The sequence below is a fragment of the Aulonocara sp. 'chitande type north' Nkhata Bay genome, linkage group LG16 (genome assembly GCF_057382095.1).
Source record: "Aulonocara sp. 'chitande type north' Nkhata Bay isolate Kocher_YH1m ecotype deep benthic linkage group LG16, A_spYH_male_GT1.1, whole genome shotgun sequence".
Taxonomy (NCBI): Eukaryota; Metazoa; Chordata; class Actinopteri; order Cichliformes; family Cichlidae; genus Aulonocara; species Aulonocara sp. 'chitande type north' Nkhata Bay.
Window position 1 is genome coordinate 15,202,139 of NC_141359.1, and position 27,703 is coordinate 15,229,841.

At 40.5% G+C, this 27,703-nt stretch overlaps 5 protein-coding genes and 1 pseudogene across 5 annotated transcripts; 3 read left to right on the top strand and 3 right to left on the bottom strand.

Annotated features, from left to right (window-relative positions):
* Positions 1-10,603: 10,603 nt before the first annotated feature.
* LOC147311170 (gamma-crystallin M2-like) lies at positions 10,604-11,567 on the bottom strand. The gene is made up of 3 exons (XM_086265951.1): positions 11,550-11,567; positions 11,218-11,460; positions 10,604-10,876 (listed from the first exon to the last, which is right to left on the bottom strand). Exons 1-3 carry the CDS (start codon positions 11,565-11,567, stop codon positions 10,604-10,606), a joined length of 534 nt encoding a protein of 177 aa, XP_086122077.1.
* A 645-nt stretch (positions 11,568-12,212) lies between these two features.
* Positions 12,213-12,936, bottom strand: LOC147311171 (gamma-crystallin S-1-like). The gene is made up of 3 exons (XM_086266829.1): positions 12,928-12,936; positions 12,557-12,799; positions 12,213-12,482 (listed from the first exon to the last, which is right to left on the bottom strand). The coding sequence occupies exons 1-3, from the start codon at positions 12,934-12,936 to the stop codon at positions 12,213-12,215; spliced, it is 522 nt and encodes a 173-aa protein (XP_086122955.1).
* A 2,225-nt stretch (positions 12,937-15,161) lies between these two features.
* Positions 15,162-16,907, bottom strand: LOC147311172 (gamma-crystallin M2 pseudogene; annotated as a pseudogene).
* A 1,238-nt stretch (positions 16,908-18,145) lies between these two features.
* Positions 18,146-19,007, top strand: LOC147311173 (gamma-crystallin M3-like). The gene is made up of 3 exons (XM_086265631.1): positions 18,146-18,154; positions 18,280-18,540; positions 18,732-19,007. Exons 1-3 carry the CDS (start codon positions 18,146-18,148, stop codon positions 19,005-19,007), a joined length of 546 nt encoding a protein of 181 aa, XP_086121757.1.
* A 3,538-nt stretch (positions 19,008-22,545) lies between these two features.
* Positions 22,546-23,694, top strand: LOC147311174 (gamma-crystallin M3-like). The gene is made up of 3 exons (XM_086265504.1): positions 22,546-22,585; positions 22,671-22,919; positions 23,159-23,694. Exons 1-3 carry the CDS (start codon positions 22,577-22,579, stop codon positions 23,438-23,440), a joined length of 540 nt encoding a protein of 179 aa, XP_086121630.1. The 5' UTR covers positions 22,546-22,576; the 3' UTR covers positions 23,441-23,694.
* Positions 23,695-25,939: 2,245 nt separating this feature from the next.
* Positions 25,940-26,781, top strand: LOC147311175 (gamma-crystallin M3-like). Its single transcript, XM_086265505.1, has 3 exons — positions 25,940-26,042; positions 26,128-26,370; positions 26,466-26,781. Exons 1-3 carry the CDS (start codon positions 26,034-26,036, stop codon positions 26,739-26,741), a joined length of 528 nt encoding a protein of 175 aa, XP_086121631.1. The 5' UTR covers positions 25,940-26,033; the 3' UTR covers positions 26,742-26,781.
* The last annotated feature ends 922 nt before the right edge of the window (positions 26,782-27,703 follow it).

The following is a 27,703-nucleotide window of genomic DNA, read 5'->3' on the forward strand; positions in this document are numbered from 1 at the left end:
TTCTAAAAAAAGTCACGGACGTCTTTTTCATATCATGCAAAGAAGAATTTGTCAGTGGTTCTAGCCATTTCTTTCTTTGTCAAAGCAAAGCTGCGAGTGACAGCTGTTTCAGCGCTATGAACAGCCTTAGAGCCCAACTCAAGTGGTCGGTCTATAGAGCCATGCTATATATATGTATGTGTGTGTGTGTGTATTTGAGGAAAGTTTAACACAAGGTATATCACATATTACACACGTTTGAAACATCGTTTGAAATTCCACAAACAAATGTAGTCATCTGTTTAACCCAGTCCTTGAAGAGAAAGATTATCTCTTACTGCAGCTCCTGTCATAGACAATCCACCATGGGCAAAGTTTGACAGGCCTTACAGGGAACATAACACACTGGTCTCCAGCTCAGTTTATCTTATGTCCAATTCAGGCTGAAACTTATGCTGGACAAGAATTATGCTGCCTCCTCACTTGGTGTTTGCTAGTCAAACAACAGAAGTTATTGCATTCTTCTACACAATGAAGAGGGCTCACATCATCAATTTCCCCAAATCTAACTAGCTAATGAGAGACTAATAACTCTTTAATAACACATTAGACATGCACCACCTAAGTAGCCAGTTTAATTTATTGATTACAGCAAATCACAGACACAAGTATCAACATTGGACAGCCATGACAGAGCCCATTATGCTGTCTCTTTAACATCTGTAAGTCCAAATCCTCGTTTTGGCCGTTTTAAAGCAAAAAGTATTTGCTGGTGTGCGGAAACACACAAGAATCATTGTGGCTCCCAAACCACCCTTAAAAGCTTTGATGATGGCTTGAAGTTCATAAGGTCAGAATCTGTATATGGGACTAAATGTGTGGTTACACTACATTAGCAGCAGCCTGTCATTGAAGATAAATATGAAATCTGAAACAGAGTCCAAAGATATATTCAAATCTCTCCTGTGCAGTCATCTGCTCTGCATCCATGTGGTTTCCTGAAAGGATTGCCACGTCATGCACAAAGATGCATTATTTTGTGCGTGTCTGTGCAATAATACAGCCTTCATGTTCTCAGATTCAGGATAGATCAGAGATCATAGAGAAACTGAGGGAGATAGGTTTCCATGGCAATACCGTTTCTTTTTTCCTTGTCCGCTGTTTGACGTCACATCAGGCTCCCTGGTAAACCTTTAACACAAGGGTGTGTGTGCACAGATGAGAGCAGAAGAGGTACTAATAGAAAAGTAGGTTACACAAGGCTGCAAAGATTCATATTCATACTCTGTGAATGTAGTAGAAGCATGAGTGTCTGACCTGCTTAATAGCACTGCACGTCTTAGATACACGATCTCTCTCACGTTTTAAATGTAGCTAGCACAACAAAATAATTCTCGTTCTTATTTTCTAACACCCTCAAGTCCCTTTTTATTCATTCTCAGTTTGTACGAGAAGATCGGCTTGGGGGGTGTCTGCTTTTTTAAACTGCTGTTGCTGCAGCTTTAATGCTACACATCAATCACCTCGTGAAGGCTTTTTGGTTTTTTAAACTCAGCCTTACCCTGGTCCAACACTGGTCCCGGTCCAACACTCTGTGTGCAATTCCGCCATCTTGTGGTAACTCGTGACTCTTGTGGCTTGATCAAGCAGCAAAAAACAGCCTCTGAACATGAGATACAACCAATAAAACTTCCTGTAATTCTTAAAGAGTTAATGCAGTTCATTTTTTCAAACAACTTTAAATTAAAGCTCAGTTTGCACTTCAGCTACATGATGATTTTTTAATTCATAATCCACTATGGTGGTAAAGTTATATAAGTACTTATATAATAAGGAAGTAAATAAACACAAGTAATCGTTTAACATATTTAAAAATATTTTTGCATTAAATGTGTTAATTTTTCATATATTCATTAGATTATGGTGTTTATGCTTTTTTCATTTTTTTTTCTTGTATTGTCTAATCTACATAGTGTAAATTCTTTCAATTGTTTTACACCAGGTTCTATTCTAGTGTATAAATGTGCTGTCACTGTCTATCATCAGCCTGAGCAGATAAGTGACTTACAGTGGGGCAAAAAAGTATTTAGTCAGCCACCGATTGTGCAAGTTCCCCCACCTAAAATGATGACAGAGGTCAGTAATTTACACCAGAGGTACACTTCAACTGTGAGAGACAGAATGTGAAAAAAAAATCCATGAATCCACATGGTAGGATTTGTAAAGAATTTATTCGTAAATCAGGGTGGAAAATAAGTATTTGGTCAATAACAAAAATACAACTCAATACTTTGTAACATAACCTTTGTTGGCAATAACAGAGGTCAAACATTTACTATAGGTCTTTACCAGGTTTGCACACACAGTAGCTGGTATTTTGGCCCATTCCTCCATGCAGATCTTCTCGAGAGCAGTGATGTTTTGGGGCTGTCGCCGAGCAACACGGACTTTCAACTCCCGCCACAGATTTTCTATGGGGTTGAGGTCTGGAGACTGGCTAGGCCACTCCAGGACTTTCAAATGCTTCTTACGGAGCCACTCCTTTGTTGCCCGGGCGATGTGTTTTGGATCATTGTCATGTTGGAAGACCCAGCCTCGTTTCATCTTCAAAGTTCTCACTGATGGAAGGAGGTTTTGGCTCAAAATCTCACGATACATGGCCCCATTCATTCTGTCCTTAACACGGATCGGTCGTCCTGTCCCCTTGGCAGAAAAACAGCCCCATAGCATGATGTTTCCACCCCCATGCTTCACAGTAGGTATGGTGTTCTTGGGATGCAACTCAGTATTCTTCTTCCTCCAAACACGACGAGTTGAGTTTATACCAAAAAGTTCTACTTTGGTTTCATCTGACCACATGACATTCTCCCAATCCTCTGCTGTATCATCCATGTGCTCTCTGGCAAACTTCAGACGGGCCTGGACATGCACTGGCTTCAGCAGCGGAACACGTCCGGCACTGCGGGATTTGATTCCCTGCCGTTGTAGTGTGTTACTGATGGTGACCTTTGTTACTTTGGTCCCAGCTCTCTGCAGGTCATTCACCAGGTCCCCCCGTGTGGTTCTGGGATCTTTGCTCACCGTTCTCATGATCATTTTGACCCCACGGGATGAGATCTTGCGTGGAGCCCCAGATCGAGGGAGATTATCAGTGGTCTTGTATGTCTTCCATTTTCTGATGATTGCTCCCACAGTTGATTTTTTCACACCAAGCTGCTTGCCTATTGTAGATTCACTCTTCCCAGTCTGGTGCAGGTCTACAATACTTTTCCTGGTGTCCTTCGAAAGCTCTTTGGTCCTGGCCATGGCGGAGTTTGGAGTCTGACTGTTTGAGGCTGTGGACAGGTGTCTTTTATACAGATGATGAGTTCAAATAGGTGCCATTCATACAGGTAACGAGTGGGGGACAGAAAAGCTTCTTACAGAAGACGTTACAGGTCTGTGAGAGCCAGAGATTTTCCTTGTTTGAGGTGACCAAATACTTATTTTCCACCCTAATTTATGGATAAATTCTTTACAAATCTTACCATGTGAATTCATGGATTTTTCTTTCACATTCTGTCTCTCACAGTTGAAGTGTACCTCTGGTGCAAATTACTGACCTCTGTCATCATTTTAAGTGGGGGAACTTGCACAATCGGTGGCTGACTAAATACTTTTTTGCCCCACTGTATTTAAAGACAACTTTCAAATATTCCAGCAACAGTAAGTGGCTAAAAGGTCAAGCACTAATGTAATAAAACAACATGCGAAATACATAAAAACTGCATCGCCTGCAAAGCACCATTCATCTACTACTGATCAAGATAAGGTAGAATAAGAAATTATGGAGAATAACATTTTAGGAAGGAGCTCAAATTGGGATCATTTTGCCTGAGCCTGCATAGAGCCTAAATCCATATTAAGGTCCCAGCAGGTCTGCATGAGTGCCAGGTGCATGCTGACAAGGTGTTAACAAAAGTCCATGTGTTTCCTTCAGTGGCTGCTGTGGGATGGAAACTGTGAAGTTATTGGCTGGCCGAGGGTGTTGTGGGCTCTCAGCCACATCGCAGAGACACGACCTCTCAGTAGTGGGCATCTCAGAGGACATGAGGGTGACAGGAGACCGAAAGCAAATATATCTCGTCTGTCTACAGCACAAGCCAGAAGCGATTTTAGCATTGCCTTTAATAAATTACCCTCCCCTATACAGTACATGCCACTTTTTACAGCAAGTTGGCTTATTATGTTTTCATTTCTTATACTGGGTTTTCAGAGTGTGCATATCAAATAAGTTATTTGCAATATTAAACATAGCTATTGCATTTTCAGGCTCTTTCTTGTGTTGTTGGTATGTTACTCAGTATTTCATACGACATAAACTTCCAAAGCTATGGTTCCACTGCAGAAACACACTTAATTGACACATACCGGTAAATATGAAGCTTCATTGGAAATGACAACTGCACAACTTCAAGCGACACGAGGAATCATACATTGAGTAATAGAGAACCACCTGTCCCAACCATTGTATAATAATTTAGCTCTTTTTACCCAGTTTTCATAGAGTTTCATGGGACGCATCAGGAACCAAATTAGCAAAGAGTTGAAAGTCAAGTCAACTTTATGTATATAGCACATTTAAAAGACATCAAGTGTCGGCCAAAGTGCTGAACAGAGGGATAATATAATCAAATAAAAAAGAATTAAAATAGGTAAGATAAAAAACAAATCAAATCAAATCAAATCACTTTTTATTGTCACATCACATGTGCAGGCACACTGGCACAGCACATGCGAGTGAAATTCTTGTGTGCGAGCCCCACAAGCAACAGAGATGTGCAAACACAACAACACAAACGAGCAAAATACAAGAATGGCCAACCTGAAACTAATAAATATATGTACAATATATAATAGTGTATGCATTTCTGGATGTGTATACTAAATATTTTCCTACGTGTGTGTGTGTGTGTGTGTGTGTGTGTGTGTGTGTGTGTGTGTGTGTGTGTGTGTGTGTGTGTGTGTGTGTGTGTATACACATTTTTACAAATTAAATAGTAAAAAAATAAAATAAAATAATAATAATAATAATAATAAAATATATAAACTATACAGAGTTGAATATGTGCAAAACAAGTGGCATTTATATACAGTGTGGAGTGCATAATGTTGAAGTTCCAGCAGTGAAGCTGAGGTGTCTATGACGTGTTCAGCAGTCTGATGGCCTGATGGAAAAAGCTGTCTCTCAGTCTGCTGGTACGGGACCGGATGCTGCAGAACCTCCTTCCTGATGGAAGCAGTCTGAACAGTTTATGGCTGGGGTGACTGGAGTCCTTGATGATCCTCCCCGCTTTCCTCAGGCACCGCTTCCTGTAGATGTCTTGGAGGGAGGGAAGCTCACCTCCAATTATCCGTTCAGAGCACCGCACTACTCGCTGGAGAGCTTTGCAGTTGTAGGCGGTGCTGTTGCCATACCAGGTGGTGATGCATCCAGTGAGGATGCTCTCAATGGCACAGCGATAGAAGGTCCTGAGGATGCGGGGGCTCATGCCGAATCTTTTCAGTCTCCTGAGAAAGAAGAGGCGCTGCTGCGCCTTCTTCACTGTTTTGTTTGTGTGTACTGACCACGTAAGATCCTCAGCCAGGTGTACACCAAGGAACCGGAAGCTGCTCACTCTCTCCACAGCAGCGCCGTTGATGGTGATGGGGGTGTGTACTTCTCTGCACCTCCGGAAGTCCACTATCAACTCCTTTGTCTTTGCGACGTTGAGGGTGAGATGGTTGTCTTGACACCAGTGGGTCAGGGCGCTGACCTCCTCCCTGTAAGCCGTCTCATCACCGTTGGTGATAAGACCCACCACTGTAGTGTCGTCCGCAAACTTCACAATGATGTTGGAGTTGTTAGTGGCTGTGCAGTGGTAGGTGTAGAGTGAGTACAGGAGAGGGCTCAGTACACACCCCTGTGGAGCACCAGTGTTCAGTGTGATGGGGGATGAGGTGATGCTACCCAGTCTGACCACCTGGCGTCTGTCAGACAGGAAGCTAAGGATCCAGCTGCAGAGGGAGCTGCTCAGTCCTAGATCCTGCAGTTTCCTGTCCAGCTTCGAGGGAACGATGGTATTGGTAACATTGTAAGACATCCACATATATATAGACACACAGAGGCAGACTCTTATATACACTTGTTTGTAGAAATACATATGTACATGCACATATGCACATACATATACAAAAGTGTACACATTCACACACAAGCACAAATACGTGAACATAACATACGTGTATAAGTATACACATGCAAACATCATCCAGTGACATAAAAGACCAGACTAGCTAAAACTGAATAAAAGTGTCAAACAAATCTGAAAGCCTTTGAAAATAGGTTGGTCTTCAAATTTGATTTGAAGATTTCCAAAGAGGAAGAGAATTTTATAAAAGAGGGAAGATTGTTCCAGAGTCTCGGAGCGGCAGTGGAGAAAGCCCTGTCACCTGGATATTATGTCTCATTTATAACAGTGGTGTCTGCACAAAATAAGTCCTGAATGAGGTGTATGGGGACGGAGGACTGTTATCTCACAAGTTATCCACCTCACATTCCCCACCCAGTGAGCACTGTTTTGTCTAAACTGGTGCTAAACTGTGAACTGATTGCCTTATAGTCATTTGTGAATGTTAAGTCTCAACTCCAGTGTAATTTGACAAATTTCTCTGACCACAAACATTAGTACTGCATTATTAATTGCATGTCATTTTTGTGCCCAGACATTTTGCATGAAACAGTGATGGTTCTTGTTACCACTGTATCACAGGCTTCTAACAGCAGCTTGCCAACCTTTTAAACAGCCCATTAGGAGTACTGCTGGGAAAAAACATAGTAATCAGTGATACCGCCAGAGTAGCTGTGCTCATTTTTAAAATGAACTTTTTCATTGCTATTCTTATCCCTGTTTAAGACAGCTGGATTTCTCTCCATCTACCCTGTGTTTTCTCTCCCTCCTTGACTTTTTTCATTGTTGCCATACAAGGTAACTCTTGCAGCCAGAAACTGCATTCTTTTCCCAAGATTAGCATGATTCCTCTCAGCTCCTGAGACAAATCACAGCCGTCGACTTGTAAACACCAGAGCTGGAGGAAACAGGCAGCTCGGGGGTTCTTCAGCCAAAATCTTTTAGGACTAAAGCTGTTGTAAGTGCTGTACTCTACAGAAACTACAATAAAACAGGAGTATGCACATGATCCAGATGAGTGTACCCCGTTAGCTACAACAGCTAATTCCTGCAAAATCTACAGAAAATCTCCACCTGAGTCTTCATGATCTTACCCTCAGCTGGACTGTGAAGGACTGGGATGGATTGATACCACTGAGATCTCTGTTTTTATTACAATTGTGAACATTTTAAATGCATCAATTTTCCAATACAGTTATACTTGCCTTCTGTGTTGTTGATTGTGTCGTTGATGTTTTGTGTTTATGAAATCGCCACTTTCATATTTTACAGTCAATTACATGCGTCAAGAAGGGAACATATATTCAGTTCTTGATGACGTTGTTATCTGCATATCCTTTTTTCTCTGCATTTTGTAAATAAATGCACACAGTTATTATAAATGCATTCTGCAGTTTTCTGGGTCTGTCTAGATCTAGATGTCTTATTTCTAAAAGCATTAATTTATTTATTTCTTCGCAGTTTTTTATTTTAATGTATTAATTTATTCACTGTTCTTATGTATTTATTTATTATTTTTTGTTTTATTCTTGTGCTATTGCTGCATTTTCAAGAATTTAATGCAATTGTATGACCGATAAAAGTTTACTGGGTGGTTATTCGTACACATTGTTTTGGATGTAAATAGCAGGTCTGTCTTATCCACCCATATAATTTATAGTTATACATAATAACAAAAGCTTTCTGAATCATAAAAATCAGCACTGAAATCATTCCCTGCTCCATTACAGAGAATGATTTCTGTGCAAATCACTTCTCTGACACACTAAAGCTATTCTCTCTTTATAGAGCTGTGTAGAGGACACTACTGGAACTGAAATAGAAACGGAGCCTTCACTAATAATTAAACATAAACGCTTTCTGAAAGTTTGTTGTAATGATGCAAATGGAGAAACAGACAGACCCAGACTGCTGCTCCCCACACGATCCATAAGAGGGTGCACTTTCTCTCTTCTCATGCTCTCTCTCTGTCCCTCTATCTCTCTATCTCTCTCTCGTTGTCCTATCCAGTCAGGACATGAAGGGTCACCACAAACAAAGAGGCTTTAGAGGTGAATAACCCCAGCTAGGAGAACATGCTGGCTGGGCTCCCTTTGTGTTGCTGCGGTCATAGTGTTGTTCCAGCGAGCGTCAGCACTAACAGCAGCTGGTGTGCTTCAAGCTCTTACTGGCAAATCCCACTGAGTCATCAGCAGGCTGTTCCTCTTTGTCCACAGGTTTAGGTGAGCCCTGTGACCTCCTTGTTGGAGTCCTGTCTGCTGGGTGTCACACTGCAGCACCACCTGCACTGACATTAGGACACAGCAGGGTGGGATACAGGCACCCTTTAAAACACCTGTTGTTCTAACTCGATGTGACCGTGTGCTTACTTTGCCATCCTTAACATTATTACCTTCCTTATGTACTGTTTTCTTCTGTCCATGCTGTGATGCCTGTAAGCTGCTCTTTTGCTAACATTTAGCCAAACTTAGCCAAGTTAACCCTTTAACATTTAAACAAACTACATACATGGCAACATTTATTTCATTTGATGCGATGAAAATAGGAAGCATGAAATAATGACTGAACACATATTTGCACCGAGACATTAAAGAGGTAATAAAGGACTATTGTTCCTGTCAAGTTGAACTCTTCGAATAGTTTACACCAGGAGTGTCGGACTCCAGGCCTCGAGGGCCAGTGTCCTGCAGGTTTTAGATCTCACTCTGGGTCAACACACCTGAATAAAATGATTAGCTCATTCCCAGGCCTCTGGAGAACTTCAAGACATGTTGAGGAGGTCATTTAGCCATTTATAATATTAGTGATGTGCGGATCGATACTGAAATATTGATTCCTCCCATACCAGTCATTTATGCTCTAAAATCGATTCTCATATTAAAATATCGATATTTTAGTAATTTAGGGTAAATTTGTAGTTTATAGAGTGGAAAGAAACTATATCATTCAGATTGTCTACATTGGAAGGAACTACTTCCTCTTCCGCCTTTAATAGTCATGTGTGAAATACAGCTGTATAAATGTGTCGCAGCCCCTGGCGTGCACACTCACAACAGTGGCTGAGCGTAAACGGAGTCATGTGTGGACGTATTTTACCGATACATGTGGCAAGAAAGTGAGGTGTTGTGGCAACACCTCTAACCTTGTCAAACACCTCAGAGCAAATCATATCACAGAATATGACGAGCGTATGTTGAGGCGAACTGAAGAGGAGAGGGACAGGTGCTGCTAGGGCGAGACAGACGTCTCTCACGGGGAGATACAAAAAAAGGTTTTTGTACAAAGTATTGGTATCGGATCAGTATCGCTGATACCACCCTGAATTTTACTTGGTTTCAGATCGGAAAGGAAATCAGTGGCATCGCACATCACTATGTAATATATCTCAACTCCTAGGTTACTTTTTAAAATTCCCAGCTGCAGGAAATATCCCCACATTCAGTCAACAGCATCTCCATAAATCCACGGACTCCTTAATGATGACTGATTGAGAAATAAAATAAGTCTCTGTTCCAATCAACACGTTAAAAAATGTGGGGGAAAAATGTAAATAAACACTTTCTAACACTGAGTCATGACACTGATGTTATTGAATCTTTGTTAATACTTCTCTGCATCTCTTCAATAGCTGTTCTGTTATGTTTATGAGAATATTAGAGGAGCCGTATTGGTTACTATAAGCATTTCCTCTTCTTTTAGCTGCTCTGTTCAGCGGTCGCCAGATCTGCCTCCATCTCGCCCAGTGCTTAACATCCTTTTCTGTCACACCAACCCTCTCCACGTCTTCCTTCATGACATTCATGAATCCTCTCTGACATCTTCCTCTTTTCCTCCTGCCTGGCAACTCAATATTTTATATCTTTTGTCCAATATGCCCACTATCCTTCTGTACATGTTCCCAACCATCTGTTCAGCCTGAGCTGGTCACTCCCAGAGAAAACCTCAGCATATTCAACTCTGACAGCCTAACGCCTCCAGTGCCACCATCTCCAAACTATACATTACAGTAAGTCTCATTTTCATCTTGTTGCTGTCCTTCTTTCACAAGTCACCCCGACACCCATCCCCACCCACTCCATCCTGCTTATACCTATTCTCAGTGAATTTAATGTAAACAATATTCATAAAATTGTTCAAATTCATTTGGTAATGATGTCATTAATCTGTATTGCTTGAGGAAAAGCTTAGATCAGGTCGTGGATGCAGTAAAGAGGGCGTTACGAGTAAAAGAAGAATTAGAGGAATTTTAAAGTTTAATAAATCATGCTCTTTTTCATCAGGACAGAGGAGGGTTTGAAAATCATTTTACACTTTCCAGCACTCATGAGCATGAAGGGATACACATACTGAGCACAATTCTTTTTTATTAAATGTGCAAAGAACATGAGATAGACTGAAAACATGCGATAGACTGTCTAAATGTCATGGACACGGCGGAAAGACCCCACATTGGGACTCATTGCAGCCCACTCATTGAAGCGGCGGTACTCTCCTCTTTCCAGGAGATACTGGCGTCCACGATAGTTGGGAAGCTCGTAGAAGACCCAGGCGCCATCCTGCACTTGGGCAGAGTGAACCTCCCGGTGGTGCCAGCGGTCGGGCAGGTTGTTCTCATCTTCAGTGCAGTCCAACATCTGACCGCTGAAGTCAGGACGCTCATAAACACGGACCCTGAATGCACCAGAGGACTGTAATGCAAACATCAGTTCAGTCTGAGTGGTAATACCATTTGTGTTTTACAACAGTGCTAACTGGCATCTACAGCCATGTGAATGCAGTATGCATTTTAAAAAAAATCTATTTGAAAAAGACACTAGCAAATATCCGACATTGATCTTGGAATATAAATCATTTATCATTTCTAAGCTCTTCAGTCTAATTTGTCATAAAACTGATTAAAACCTGAACCTGAGTGAAGACTAACTGGGGTTTTCATTGTCAATAAATGTAACATCTGGAATAGACAGTTAAACTATCACACTAATGACATGAGGTGAAAAGTTACTAAAGACTGATTAATTCCACTCACGTTCCGTATGATCCGACATGACCTGATGCTGTCATTGTAGCCCATCCAGCTCTGATAATGTGGATACTCCCCCCTGGTCAGTATGTACTGGTAGCCCATGTAGTTAGGCCTCTCGTAGAGTACCCAGGACCCACTCTCTACGCGGATAGAGTTGCAGTGACTGAAATGGGCGTTCAGCTCTGGACAGTCACTGCTGCACTCATAATAGCGACCTTGGAAGTTTCTGTCTTCATAAAATACGATCTGTGAATGGATATGCATATTCACACTTCATGCTCGAGGTGCTGCTGCTGCAGTTGAATCTTTAAATCAGATAATGTTCGTCCTCCTACCTTTCCCACACGGTCCATGTTTGGCCCTCACACCAATTTTTGAGCACCGTTTCTTTATCCCACCTTTTACATAGACATTATTGCCTACAGCCTTGGTCCAGATTTATATATGCAGTGTATGTGGGCACACTGAAATGCACTGCCAGGGGCATCATTGTTATTTTAATAGCCTCAGCATTTATATCAGCACAATGGCTGATGCTGCATTTGTTTTAGCTTTATACAGTGTTTACAGTGGCTGACCTTTTGATCTGTCAAAGCCTGATTCCAGAAACGATTTATTGATCCAATTAAAGTGTCTGCTGCAAAGCTGCTGCAGCTGCACCTGATGCTGTAAAGTTGGCTTGTGGCCACATAGCAACATGATACTGGCTTTAACTAGGCTTGAGTGGAGGGGACAGGTGATGCTCCACCCTCCATCAGCAACCCCACCTTGGTACAAAGTCAGCTGACAGCTATCACATGAGCTCTGCCAGACGTGGTGTACAGCTACATGTAGAATTAGGAGCAATACAACGTTTGAGAGAATATATATTTTCATTTCCTCTAACTTGTGGTGAAAAGATTGAGATCATGCGATCTCCCCTTAATGTATTCACAAGAAGAGACAAGTGCAATGACACATTCAAATTAAAACAATATATTTGATTAACAGGTCACATTTTAAGCCTTTATGATTCTGATGGAGCCTACAACTGCTTTCAGAGCTCCCCACTCTGAGCAGTGGTGGTACTCCCCTTTCTCCAGCAGGTACTGACGGCCGCTGAAGTTGGGGTGTTCAAAGAACACCCAGGTCCCCTCTAGAACCTTGCAGGACTGGACTTCTTGCCGGAGCCATTTATCCTGGACTGACTTTATGCTTTCTGTCAGCTCCAGAGATTGGCCAATAAAGTTAAGTCGTTCATACAGCATCAGCTTGTAGGGCCCTTTGGGCTGAAAGTAAAGAAATGTAGTCAGTTTGACGTGTGACGTGTTTTTCTACTGATCACTTCTAGGCGGAAACTTACATTTCTGATGATCCTGCAGGATCTTACACAGTCATTGAATCCCATCCAGGAGCTGTAATTATTGTACTCTCCTGGACCAATGACATATTGGTAGCCGGTAAAGTTGTTGCGTTCGTACAGAACCCACCAGCCACCTTCTACTTTCACTGAATTGCATCGGCGGATGTAACCATGCAGGTTTGCTGAGTCCCCTTTGCAGTCATAGGACTTTCCTTTGAAGTCCCGATCTTCAAAAAACACAATCTAGAAAGAGCAGAATTATACAGAATTTTACTCGCATCGAATTCAATCTGAATCTGTGTTAACTGAAATATCTACAGCACTAAATTTAGAGCCCAATTAGATCGTCTATGAATGCTGTAAATTCTCACCTTCTCCATCTGCCGAGCCTAAAATACTACACTAAGTTACCAACGTAGTACTCTTTATACATGGCAGAGACAATGCTACCAAATGCATGGTTAGCAGTGCCTGTAACCATGATTACAATTCAAATATTCGTCTAGAGTCTGCCTATTGTTCTTACTCACTGAATTGCTGCACAATGATTGTTTAGCAGTGCCAAGAATCTAAACCTGCTTGGTCTAAACAGATTTGAAGCACAGCTATAAATGTGTGTGTGCAGTTTTATGTAAAGCTTTTGTTAAGCTGTTGATTATGAAAGTTTGAGTTCAAATAAAATCTATGATCCTTTTTTTAACCTTTTTTCTTTTGTATTATTATCTGCATGCAATCATGGAAACAAGTAGTGTATGTGTATCCTTGAATGATGAAACATTAACTGAACTGGTGTACAGAGGTCCCTCATTCATCGTGGGAGTTACGTTCTAAAAATAACCCACGAGAAGTGAAATCGGCGAAGTAGCGAACTTTATTTTTTACAATTATTATAGATGTTTTAAGGCTGTAAAACCCCTCACTACACACTTTATACACGTTTCTCAGAGAGGCATGAAAATTTTCACACTTTTCTCTGTTGTTTAAACACAAAGTTCAAACCTTGTAGAAAAATAAGTCCAGTATTATATAACGAAACCAAAGGCTCCCGCAGGTGACGATGTTTCGTTGACATTGTTGTGTTTGTTAGGGAGAAAACTTACAAACATACAGTACAGCACATTCAAATATACAGATTTATGTATATTTGAATACGAGGCTGCGAAAAGGTGAACCACGTTATAGCGAGGGACCACTGGACTCACAAATCATATCTCTTAGGAAAAATTCCCAATATCAAAAAAAGAAAAAAAGAAAAAACATATAAAAGTAGAGTATTTTGAGTCAAGTTCCCAATCAGGGAATTTGCTAAAACCAACACTAACAAATATGAGAACATTACAGCAATGTTTTAGTAAGTTCATAACCTTACAAGATCATTATAACCTGTTCACATCCACCAATGACCAGCCAGCAGCTTAGGGTGTGTCTTTGAAATAGAAATAGCTTCAAATCAACTCTCTTAGATGGAGTTCTTCCCTTTATACTACAGGTGTACTATCCATTATTCTATTTCAAATATGTAAGAAGACAAAATGTAACCTAACCCAGAATAGGTCACTTGCAATGTGATGGTTATGTGATGGAAGTTAAGAAATTCAATTATGATGCATTTTATCAATGTAAAAACAATCATTTTAAGTTTAGCCCTATTCATGTTATAGGTTCTATATTGGTACAGTGATTATTGATTTTTGATTTTACAGTTGAAAATGGCCATCTGAAAATGCATTTTTCTGTTATTTTCGTCATGAACCTAAATACTGCAGGATGCCTAAAAATGAAGCTTATGTTATACTCAGTTAATTTGTTTAGTAAAGTTCAGTAACCACAGAGTGATATAGCAACCTAGTGTGTACCACAGAGTGTAATAAACACAGTGTATCAGTGCTTATACAAAAAAGTGTACATACACTTTTCTAAAATGATCAAATGAAAATAAACACTATATCATCGTTTTATATCTTATTTTACATATTTGTACTGAGCCATAGAGTGGAAACGTAAAAACTACAACTTTGCAAGAGGGTCTTTATCTTTATGCAGCCATCATTTCACTCAGCAACATGCATTATTTGAAAATGTTTAACTTTTATGGGTTTGTAAAAGAACTTTCATCTTCCTGTTGTTAAATTTACTTGTTTTTTCTCATCTGATTATGCATATATATAACTAGACCTCTGGGTTGACTTAAGCAACTTCAAAAAAGGTTTAAAGAAGATGAAGGAGAGACTAAAAGCAGCTGACATAACAGGTAATGTAATAAGAAGCAACAGAGGCTGCATTGTTATGAGTAAGAAGGGTATTTATTTATTTAAGTATAGCACTTGGAGTGCTGGAAAGAAGTACAGGGTATAGGAGGGAAAAACAGTGTTGGAGGGAGGAACTTCCGGATCTTCTTCAAGAGTTCTAGAACTTATTTAAAGGTTACAAGACATCCATGGTATCAAGACTCTGTTGGTTGTCTTATCAGCAAGACAACCAACAATAACCAAGCAATGTTCTAGAATACAGAGTCCTGCAGCTTGATCCGTCTGTCAGATTAAGAACATTGTTGGCTTGGATAATTTTTTCACAAGCTGCAGAACCCTACTTTGGTGCTGCTGCTCTAGAGTTCTGTGACCATTCGGAAGGATCCTGCAGCAGGGGAGTTGGCGCCCCAGTCTGTATAGTTGGGGTACTCTCCACGTTCCAGGAAATACTGGTGTCCATGGTAGTCTGGTTGCTCATACAGGACCCATGCACCATCCATCACTACGCAGGAGCGCAATTCCCGAAACTTGAAGGTCTCATAAACTGATGGGCAGTCTTCGACACACTCAGCTGCCTGGCCTCCAAAATCCTGCTTGTCGTAGAATCTGATCTTCCAGGATTTTCCATAGACCTGTAGCAAGTCAAATCTCACAAAATCAAGTTGGTGTTTTGCATTAAATAATAATACTTTGAACTCAAAACTACACATGGTTTCTTGGCTGTTTTCCCACTTTCCTTAAATAATTGATGTGCATTGGCACGGGCATAAAGCACCCAGCTGCCAAATCATGAGCCTTTTATCTCTCCTTTTTGTCTGTTGGTCTTTGACTGATTACTGCTTGGTTGGTGCACTCTGTGGTATTTTGCTGCAGCCAAGCACTCCTCTACAACTTGTTAGAATAGGCTTATTGAACCTTGGAGAAACTGGGTCACATTATGATATTGTCAGAGCTGTTACATTAAAAAGGAAAATCAATTCTAAAGAATGAATGTTAGTGTCTACCGCCTTACGTTTTTAATTGAACGACATGACTTGATGCCATCGTTGAATCCCATCCAATGCTGGTGATCGGGGTATTCACCCGGGCTCAGGATGTACTGGGAGCCTGTGTAGTTGGGATGCTCATACAGCACCCAGCACCCACTATCCACCTTAATGGAATTGCAGCGACTAAAATATGAGGTCAGGTCAGGACTGTCAGTACTGCACTCATGACTACAGCCTTGGAAGTTCTTGTCTTCAAAGAACGCAATCTGGATAGATGAATATACAAAAATTACTCAGTATTTTACAACATTAGAATACTTTGACTTCTTATGCAAATAAGACAGGCGATAGTTTGCACTCTATTCACTCAAACAGCATTTGTTCCTTACCTTCACCATTGTTACTGATATTGCTTGCCTGCCATCCAGCTGCAGCTGTGTTGTGGCTTATATTGAAAAGTAGAATGTGCAGACGAGGGAAAGCTATTGTCATCTAAATTACCTTGATTTGCATATCAGCAAAATGGTTTGGTCAAGTTTGATTTCCCTTTGTCTACATGTGATAGCCTCATATCAAAGAAGTGCCAAATGTGACATGTAAAAGTACTACTACTTGATGATAAATGTGTTGTTGTTTTTTCCACTGAATTCTTAGTCTCGGTCAGCACTCTCTTTTTGTACACCTGGAAATCATTTGGTTATTTATCCACATTTACAGTTTGTTTTTTGCAGGATGAGATAACTAATGCATTTTATCATGAGGGCAAGAAGAAGCAAGGCAGTTATTTAGTTTTGGATGACTGTTGGCTGTATTTAACCCTGAAAATAGGATCTCTTGCTGCTTTTGTCAATAATTTATATCCATATTTGTCTTGTTCTTGTCAGTGATTCATGTATTTTGCACGCTAATCTAAAGACCTTTTCACCTGTAAACAAGTGCGCTCCCACAGACTGCCAAATTAAAGTTTAAATATCTTCTATAATATGACTTGTATAAACAGTGGTACTATTGGACATAATATCCATTAAATTTTCTGTTATTTTCTTTGATGAGCGATCAAAAAGGTTGGTAATTACAGGTCACTGTTGGCTTAGGATGCTCCATGATGGGCATGGTTTCTGATTATAGTACATATTAAATAGAGTTAGACTTAATTTGGTTTTCATTTTAGTTACATTTAATTCAGTAGTCTGATGATCTTGTGTATGTTTAAATACATACAAAAGTTACATAAAAATGCTAAACAGTCATTAAACTAGTTAAAAATGATTAAATACACACTAAACACTCTACGTTAAAGCCATCATTACTGCCAGCGATACACTTAATTGTAAATGCTTTTGGTTTTCTTGTATCTCTTATATAATGCATTGTATACATTGTACACTGAAAAACGTTTTGCTCAAAGCAAATGCAGAAATTCGCTGACTTCTTTAATTTCCATTCTTGCTCTTTTTCCCAAATCTCTTTAACCTTGTGAGGTATAGACCATAATTGATCAGTCATGATCTATTACCCAACCCTCACCCTGTGCTGTCTGTATGTCATACTAATCTGTTCTTATTTAACTGTTCATCAAAGTATTGGCATTTTCAGTTTGTTTTCCTTTTCTCCAAAACATAGAGGATGACTCACAGATTCTCATGGAGACACAGCTGGGAAAAAGCCAGAGAAAAACAAAATATTAGATCTTTGGTTGGTATTCTCAAAATCAAATGCATCTGCAGTGGGGGAAATCAATATTTCCCCCACTGCAGATAGATAGAAAGATTGACTTGATAGACTTGATTTTGCCACCATATAGTTGCCCCTTGCTGACCATTAGAAAGAATGCAGCTTGTATGCACTTCATCACAGGACCTGCAAAACTAATGGGGGAGGGGTGTGTGTGTTTTGTTTTTGTTTTTTTCTTTAAACAGACGTGTTGCATTTCATGGCATTATGATTGCAAATACAAATTTTTGCAGATGCAGTAAAGTAAACCTATGGTCGTTTGAAAATGATGATAGTGAATTCTTACTGGTCTGAATTGATACATCCAAACAAAGTACAACAATTAAGCCAAACACACAGGTTAAATGTGACCAAATGAAGATTTGTGTGAAGACATGTAGAAACTGTAGCTCAGTTCTCCTCCCTCCTCTCCGGCCTTGTGTCTTCCATCCACTTCCCCTCCCTTTGTTCTGGATCGTGATGGCACAAATGAAATTAACAGCGATCGCAGAGCTGCTTATTCATCAGCTTCCAGATAATTTGAATGACAAAACCCTGTTACAGCACGTATCAAGTATAAAAGCTGTCTGGCAGCCACAGGTTGTTGGACAGTTTCCCACAAATACAGAACATCAAACATGGGCAAGGTATGCAGAGAGCAGACCGGAAAACAAGCACTTTTCAAATTTAAGACAAACTCTGCAGATGAACAATGGAGAGAAATAAAAGAGAAGGTCAGCTCTGACATCTTTTCTAAATCAATTTTGTAAAGTTTTTTCTTTCTTTTCCACAGATCATCTTCTACGAGGACAGGAACTTCCAGGGTCGCTCCTATGAGTGCATGAGCGACTGCTCTGACATGTCCTCCTACCTGAGCCGCTGCAACTCCTGCAGGGTGGAGAACGGCTGCTTCATGGTCTACGATCGCCCCAACTACATGGGGAACCAGTATTTTCTGAGGAGGGGCGAGTACTCGGATTACATGTCTTTTGGCATGAGTGACTCTATCCGATCCTGCCGATTAATTCCTCAGGTACTCAGGGATTACAACAAGGAAAACATGTCTAGTTCATATAATATCATAGTTTATATGATATTAGAAACTATGATATTGTTGAGCTGATGAAACTGCTTTTCACACACTAAGTCTGCAAATCTGATATCAGCAACATTTCACTGTAGCCTTTAACGGTCCAACGTTTCCTCTCCTCCTTTAACTAACAGCACAGAGGCTCTTACAGGATAAGGATCTATGAGAGGGAGAACTTCCAGGGCCCGAATCACGAGCTGATGGACGACTGCGACAACATCATGGACCGCTACAGCCTGTCTGACTGCCAGTCATGCAATGTGATAGATGGCCACTGGCTGATGTACGAGCAGCCCCACTACAGAGGCAGGATGGTCTACCTGAGACCTGGAGAGTACAGGAGCATGAGAGATATCGGATATAGTGGCATGAGGCTCAGCTCTGCTAGACGTATAATGGATTCCTGTTGATGCAAAGGAAAATAATGCGCTGAATAATAAAGTGAAAGATTAAACTAATGCCATCTGATATTGAGTAGATTTGTGATGTACGTGTGTGCGGGTGGGTGTGTACGTGTTTGTGTGTGACTGTGTATTCATATCTCTGTGGGGACCAAAACTGTAAGTTTACTATACTTTTGGGAACCAACAATTCTTATGGGGACAGAATCCCAGTCCCCACAAGTTTAAAGGTATTTTTCAGACTCAAAATGTGGTTTTAGTGTCAGGGTTACAATTAGGTTATGGTTAGGGTAAGGAGCTAGGGAAGGCATTATGTCAGTTAGACGTTCCCACAAAGATATGAATACATGGTAGTGTGTGTGGGGGGGGGGGGGGGGGAGTCGGGTGTCAACTACACTGTAATATATGAACTCATGCTAAAAAGCACACTACAGAGCTATAATAGCATACATAATAGAGGGATATTCAATTCCTCTAATTTCTAATGCAATTCTAGTTTATTTATAATAATCACAAAAATAGTTGCCCCAATCTCCATTAGAGAAGATCCTACAACGCATACAATAATAATACAAGAGCACATGTGTAACTTAAGACAGTATTATATCTGCTATGAAAATATCATGTTGCAGAAATATGTACAAAATGCAGTTAAATTACACATTGTCACAACAGTGTATATAAAAGATGTGTGCCTTAAACCAGATTTCTTTCTCCAACAGGAGGTGCCGCCTCTTGTTGCAAAAAGAATTGCAAAAATCTAAAATAAAATTCCCATTTATTTCTCTTGATCTCAGGCCAAACTAAACAGTTCATGATCTCAAGTTTCTTTATATCTAGTTTCAAGTCATGCTTCTCCTTTTGTAAAATATGGTCAATATGAGAGTCAAAATGATAAAAAAGCAGGATATGCATTTCCTTGATTGTCATGTCATGTTTCAAAAGCAATGGTGAAGACACTCTGGATTTTATATGCTACACAGGTTACAACACACAGTTTAGACTGAATGATTTGTATTCACAATAAATGTTATTAGTAATATCACACATACAATTAAACACGCTTCTTCTGGGCTATATTCTCAGCAGCATATTAAACATATCACCTCCCCATAAGGAGAATCACGTGCTAACGGCTGTCTAAATGACTCGGGTAAAGTTTGTAGCATGCGTGCTTGTTGTTTTTGTCTGCTTCCACTTGTCTTTGCACTAGGATGCTGTCGGAGTAAATGTGCAGTCATATTCGTTGTGTTCCCACTAGTGCTGTCAGCGTTAATCTCGTTTAAATGACGTTAACGGCACAACACGGCAAATCTCCGTTAACGAGCTACCGTGGATCGCCCCGTGCGTGGGGCTGGACAGCCAACACGTTAACGAGCTAACTGCGCTAACACACTAGCTCCCACCCATGTAATTGAGCATTGCGTGGCGTAGTTCCAAACGCCAGATCTGAATGAGGGTGGGGGAGGTTCAATTTGCCATGTTGCAAGGAGAGCTTAACTTCTGTCTCGCTGGCTTGCCCTGCGCTCAGTGAATCTGCGTTCGACTACTCCGCCTAGGCTGCACTGTCGAGCGCAGATCCACTGAGCGCTCAACACAGACAGCATCGTCAGAAGGAAAGTTGATAAAATAAATTTAAAGTTTTGTATTGTTCGATACATATGTGTACCGAACCGAAAGCACTGTATCGAACGGTTCAATATCGATACGAGTATCGTTGCACCCCTAATAGATATATATAGATATAGACAGTGTTGGGAAGGTTACTTTTAAAATGTATTCCGTTACAGAATACAGAATACATGCCCCAAAATGTATTCTGTAACGTATTCCGTTACGTTACTCAATGACAGTAACGTATTCTGAATACTTTGGATTACTTAATATATTATCATGCTTTTTACAACAACGTGAATGTACTATTGCTGTGTGATTTATTACTATTACTGAAGGTCCGCGACTCCGAACTGTAGTAAAGGGACCTCTGACTAATACGGCGGGGTCCCTGTCGGCTCGTAGCCGAACAATAGCTTTACTTTGTTGTGTGGGTCAACTTTTCTTGCGAGAGACAGAGAGAGGCGTTGAAAGGCTGCTCCAACGGAACTTATTGTTTTCGGAGGAAAACACGAACACGGTGTACAGTCGAGTCTTAATAGCTTACTTACAACTGGGCTCGTCAGGCACTCTTCTTGGCTGAAGTGGTTATTATTATATTTACATGTTTCCATCTCCCGTTTTTCCTCGATGACAACTCGTACCTTTCCACTCCCCTTTTTCTCCCTCCTCGCGCTCACAGACATATAACGTGTATGGCAGTCCATTCTCCCTGCAGCACGGACTACACTGGCCATGATGCTACATTCTTTAGAGCTATGCTTGTAGCATTCTGCCTGTTAGCTTAGCACAACAACAACAACAACAACAACGAAAAGGCGCTCTCTCACCCAGGAAACACACAGTCGCAGAGAGAGAGAGAGCGTCACCATGTAACCATGGCAACCGTAACGCTGCCGCCTGGAACAACAGAACGTAGCCGTCAAACAAAACCCAAACAGTCCTGACCCGCGACAAAATGAAACAGGAAAGTACCGCAGTGTAATCCATTTATTTCAACAAAGTAACTTTATTCTGAATACCACCTTTTTAAACGGTAACTGTAACGGAATACAGTTACTCATATTTTGTATTTTAAATACGTAACGGCGGTACATGTATTCCGTTACTCCCCAACACTGGATATAGATACATACAATGCTGAGGATGATGTACATCAGAGGTCCCTAACCTTTTTTTTGCTACGGACCGGTTTATGTCTGACAATATTTTCACAGACAGGCCTTTAAGGTGTCGCAGATAAATACAACAAAATAAAAGCAGTACTGGTACCAAAAAAAAGACGATTTATTCATAACACACGGGAAAAGACCCAGGGATAAAAATGATAAAAACAAATAATGATAAAAACTGATTAAAAACCCCGAAAACCATCAATTTCACACCCAAGCCTCAACTCTCGCAACCCGGTACCAAACGACTCACGGACTTGGCCTGGGGTTTGGGGACCGCTGATGTACATGATGCAGTGGTAGACCGTGATCACCAGTCAGTATTGGTAACTAGTAAATGTGTTTGCGGAGATGTAAATGCTGTGATGTAAAAACTACAGTCTTTTCTTCACAAATGTAACTGTGTTTAAATCTAAAGTTGAAGCATTTGTACATTTGATCAGTTGCTCAGCTCTGATATGCATTCACATAAGAGTAACAGAGTGCTTTTCAACACACAGCAATCACTGACAGTACAAAGAGTCCCAGCTGATACATCTGCTCACTGTCACCCACCTGTACCCCATATGAGAGCCACAGAGGTTGGCACTGCACCAGATGCATACAGTCTGGAATAATAACCATTTACAGAGCGATTTAACAAACATTATAGCCCTGTATGGTATCCTGCTGAGTAAGATATTCAAAACAATGGCTCCATAGATCATTTAGCCATCATGATGGGTATAAAAGTGACAGAGAGCTTGGCTGGGCCAAGTACGAGTGGAATCAGGGACAGAATTGACGACCAAAATGGGCAGAGTAAGAGAGAAATTTACAAACTGTTGCTGTAATTGAGACCAATAAACACTTGATTAAATCATACATTAAACTGTTTTATTTTCAGATCATCTTCTATGAGGACAGGAATTTTCAGGGTCGCTCCTATGAGACCAGCAGTGACTGTGCTGAGCTCACCTCCTACCTGAGCCGCTGCAACTCCTGTAGGGTGGAGAGCGGCTGCTTCATGGTGTACGAACGTTCCAACTACATGGGTCACCAGATGCTGGTGAGAAGGGGAGAGTACCCTGACAACCAGCGGCTGATGGGAATGAGCATGAGCGACTGCATCCGTTCCTGCCGCATGATTCCCATGGTATGTAAGACCTGAAAATATATAGAAATACACAGAAACTATGGGGTACCCCACATGTTTCAAAATAAAAGCATCTATCAGGCACTGAGAATATTTTTTGCTTGCATGTGCTGTGCACAAACTTGTAAGCTTCTTAATCATTTTGTGCTTTACTTCTATCTACTTCTATTTTCTGCAGCTATATGTGTTAAACAACAACTCTAATATTGCTGATAAAGTAATGATCTGTCCTTTCACAGCACAGAGGGCCTTTCAGCATGAAGATCTATGAGAGGGATAACTTCGGTGGTCAGATGCACGAGCTGATGGACGACTGCGAGAACATCATGGACCGCTACCGCATGTCTGACTGCCAGTCTGCCAACGTGATGGATGGCCACTGGCTGATGTACGAGCAGCCTCATTATAGAGGCAGGATGATGTACCTGAGACCTGGAGAGTACAGGAGCTTCAGGGAGATGGGAATGGGTCCCACGGACATGAGGATTGGATCCATCAGACGTATCATGGAATCCTGTTAGGCAAGACAGACAAAATAAATAAACTGTTAATAAACAGTTCATATCTGTTTCAGTTCATCATTTGGGTCGACTTCCCTGGCAAACTCACAAACCTGAGAGAAAAGTGCATGAATTATCAGCAACTGGCTGCTCTTACTGTTGATAGTTTATCCACAGTGTCACTTAATTCTTCTACTTATGAAATGTGTGGTGTCATATGAAGCACATGCCACTGAAAAATAAATTACTTAAATGTAAATAAAGCCGACATTACAGAACAACAGTTGTCTTTTATTTATGTTAATGCATGGTGCACTCCTGGTTAGCATAGGGCTGCTTTTCAGTCAGTTTTAATTTCCTGTTCTGCTCTGTGAAAACAGAAACAGAAAGTGTGTACATAAGAACATCTTTTGGTTTTATTGAAATACATTTTGTGTGGCAGAAATAACAGCGATGCATAAATCAGATGTATACAGGTAACATAAATGGTTAGCACACACTACACACAGCGCACCCAGTAACTTATACTCAATCCCAGCCTATTGGTCTTGATATGTCATTATGTCTTCAGACTTTCTACTTGTTACAATTCTCATAATGGCCATCAATAATGAAAGTGAAGGGTAATGATAGCTCTACTTGCCCTGCGTGTCCTAAAGATGGAGATTTTACAGCTGTGGTGAGGACACTGCATATAAACTAAAAGAAGCTTCCGCATCTTGTTTGTTCTGGATCCTGAAGGAAGGAAGATTTAGAGCCACAAGAGAACACTTTACTTTTATGTAAGCTAGCAAGGTCATGACAATGTTGGAACACAGCTGTTTGACAAGAATTTAAAAGGGCTACTCAGTAATGGTCTTTCGCATCAGAGCTGGCTGAAAGAGCATGGGTCCCAAACTTCAATGAGCTGTGGCACTGTCATCTCATGTGAGGGCCACTTTAGTGTTAAGGTTGTACAATAAAACAAACAAACAAATATTTATGAAAATGTAAATGTTTTTTCTCACTCTTAACTAATTGAAGCCTTTCATGAACTACCAAATGAATATAATAACTATAACTGTTTGTATTTAACAAAATGACAGTGCAGACATAAGTGAAAACTTTTCTTTACAAATAACTAACAAAGTCAATCCCTCAACATGTTTGTGCTCTCTGCTCATATTGCCTTATTAAATCACTTTGTGCTTTTTAAAGAACTTATTTTAACATTGGACTCAACAACAAACAAATCCTCCCCAAATTGCATTATATTTCTTCACGTAGGGGTGATGTAGGCCGCAAGTGGCCCCCGGGCCGCGAGTTTGAGACCCCTGTTGTAGAGCGTGGAATATTTAATTTTTGTGTTGACAGTTTGGATTTTTGAAGCAGGCAAAGTCTTTATAAGCTGAAGGTTGCTCATTTTGGCCTTTACATTCTCGAGGTAATGCTGACTGAATATGGCAATGTTTTTCTGGTGGAAATGTAACAAAAACATTATAGTGGGATTGTTTAATCCCACTATAATGGGATTAAACAATCCCATTATAGTCCATAATATCCATATTGCACAGGCTCTCCACCATATCTCCCTGACAACTTATTTTTTTCTGTTTTCTGATCCGTATACAATCCATAACAAGTAGAAAGTCTGAAGACATAAGTGAAGTTATCTTTTTATGGAGCACAACCATTGCAGATATAAATAATTTGGTGATGCTTTTCCTATTAAAACTGGTCAAATTGCCCACTGTGATAAATGTCTATACCAACCTGATCTCATGTTGTCTGTTCATTTGAACCAAATAAACAGCAACTCTGCAGTGAATCTTATTAAATGGTATCCTGACAGACTTAGTGCTGGATGCTGTTTTCTAACTTCATCATTTTAACTTGTTCACATATTAGTATTCCCACAACTTGCACTCCTCATGAGCAGCCAAAAAATGCTCAGTTTATTTAAATTATTAGTTCAGAGGAAATTGATTACATGAAATGTTTCAGTTATTCATGTTTTTAAATCTTATCATGTTGCTCACTTGTAGCTGAACAAATTTCTAAAAACAAAAGAGAAGAAAACACTAAAACTTTCTACCTTTACATATTGCACAGGCTCTCCACCATATCTCCCTGACAACTTATTTTTTTCTGTTTTCTGATCCGCATCTAATGCTCTACTTAACTGGACAATAAATCAGTTTTTGTGTGTTTTCATACCTCAAAAAAGGAAATGATCTCTACAGTGTTCATGTTTATATTTATAGTGTTTTATATTTTTACATAAACATATAATGACTTCAAAAACATCTGTTAGTAAATGAAATGTCCTTTACACTGAAGACAGAAATGGTTGTCATACTACAGTTGGAAGCTTCTATTTATTTTCTTTATGTGTAGCAACAATACCACATGTATACACTACATGCATTTCCACTAGTGTGGCGTCACAAAATAACCCTTTAGTTCCCTGACTGCTCAGTAGGCTTCTATGCTGTGTTGCTGGGTCAGGGGTTTGCACAATAGACGCCACACATCCTATGTTCCCACGCTGCAGGTATAAAAGTAACAGCTACCACTGACAGGAATACACAGAAGCCACAGCTCAGTCCTGAGGAACCACCAGAAGACCGTGACCATGGGCAAAGTATGTAAAGCATGGGAAAGATGTTTATTCATTAAAAAAAACAATCTGTGGATTCCTATTCTAACGAGCTTTGTTGTTCTTTCAGATCATCTTCTACGAGGACAGGAACTTCCAGGGTCGCTCCTATGAGTGCATGAGCGACTGCTCTGACATGTCCTCCTACCTGAGCAGGTGTCACTCCTGCAGGGTGGAGAGCGGCTGCTTCATGGTCTACGACCGCCCCAACTACATGGGAAACCAGTATTTCATGAGGAGGGGCGAGTACGCTGACTACATGAGCATGATGGGCATGAGCGGTGGCATCAGGTCTTGCCGTACGATCCCCATGGTAGGTGTAAAGTGGTGGTACTTCCATATAAGACCTTTTTGGAATTAACATAAGTTTCATGCTTAATTTTATTTTGTCTTGTGTCTATAAAACAGTACAGAGGCCAGTTCAGGATGAGGATCTATGAGAGGGAGAACTTCGGTGGTCAGATGTACGAGCTGATGGACGACTGCGACAGCATCATGGACCGCTACCGCATGTCCGACTGCATGTCCTGCAACGTGATGGATGGCCACTGGCTGATGTACGAGCAGCCCCACTACAGAGGCAGGATGATGTACATGAGGCCCGGAGAGTACAGGAGCTTCAGGGAGATGGGAATGAGCGGGATGAGGTTCATGAGCATGAGGCGCATCATGGACATGTGCTAATTTTACATTTTGACTTCAATAAATGATATAAATTTCTAAATTCTTGTGTCATGACATTTACTTTCATCACTGTGAACCTTTTTAAGATCATTCATACTGAATTCAAATGCATTGAGTATCAGTGGAAACCACCGAGTAAAAAACATGTTTTCATTCTTCTTTTGAATGGCATCTCCAAAAGACTGAATTACCACCTGTTTCTATTTGATTTGTAGAAGTCAGCTGTGGTAGACAGCGATATATGGATATGCATCCATATATATGAAGAGATTTGCTTCATTTTGGGTTCAGGGTCAACAAATTATCAGTATTTATTAGTAGTAGTCATTGTTTTGGAGCATCAAAGTGATATAGTTTATGGATGTAGTTCCATTCTGCCAGCTGAAAAGCACAATGTCAGCAGTAGTGATGTTCTGATTTGCAAAAGGAGAAATTAATCTGAAAGGCAATAACAGTACAAAGATATAAGGAACATAATTGTGTAGTGTTTTTCTTCAACTATCTGAGTATTCAGGTGAATATATTTCACCAAATCTTTACCCTGATTGGTTTTGACAGACTGCTCGAGAGCCAATTAGAATGCCTGAATAAGTAACATGACCACAACAGAGATGACGTTTGAGAACTGACCGATAAAAGCAAGGCACCAACGAAAAGTCAGTGGCTCATATGGAGAAACTGGAAGAGTAGGTTTCAAATAAATTTTACCAGCTGACCATATTTGATGGTTGTGGAATTCCAGGTGGAGTTTATCTTTTTTTCTTACTGTCCCTGCATGTGTTTCTTCTAGATACCCCAGTTTCCTCTTACAGTCCATATGCATTAGGTTAATGGTGATTCTCAGTTGGCCATGGATGCAGATGTAAGAACATGTGGCTGTCTGTCTCAGTATAGTAAGAACATGTAAACCCCAGCCATCTAAGGATTCAAACCCAGGACCTTCTTACTGTGAGTCAGTGATG

Coding starts and splice junctions, on each gene's coding strand:
- LOC147311171 (XM_086266829.1), bottom strand. Junction 12,483..12,556: donor CCTGCAGGATCATCAGAAAT/GTAAGTTTCCGC, acceptor CTTTACTTTCAG/CCCAAAGGGCCCTACAAGCT.
- LOC147311173 (XM_086265631.1), top strand. Junction 18,541..18,731: donor CCTGCCGATTAATTCCTCAG/GTACTCAGGGAT, acceptor TTTAACTAACAG/CACAGAGGCTCTTACAGGAT.
- LOC147311175 (XM_086265505.1), top strand. Junction 26,371..26,465: donor CTTGCCGTACGATCCCCATG/GTAGGTGTAAAG, acceptor TCTATAAAACAG/TACAGAGGCCAGTTCAGGAT.
- LOC147311174 (XM_086265504.1), top strand. Junction 22,920..23,158: donor CCTGCCGCATGATTCCCATG/GTATGTAAGACC, acceptor GTCCTTTCACAG/CACAGAGGGCCTTTCAGCAT.
- LOC147311170 (XM_086265951.1), bottom strand. Junction 10,877..11,217: donor CATGTCGGATCATACGGAAC/GTGAGTGGAATT, acceptor TTTGCATTACAG/TCCTCTGGTGCATTCAGGGT.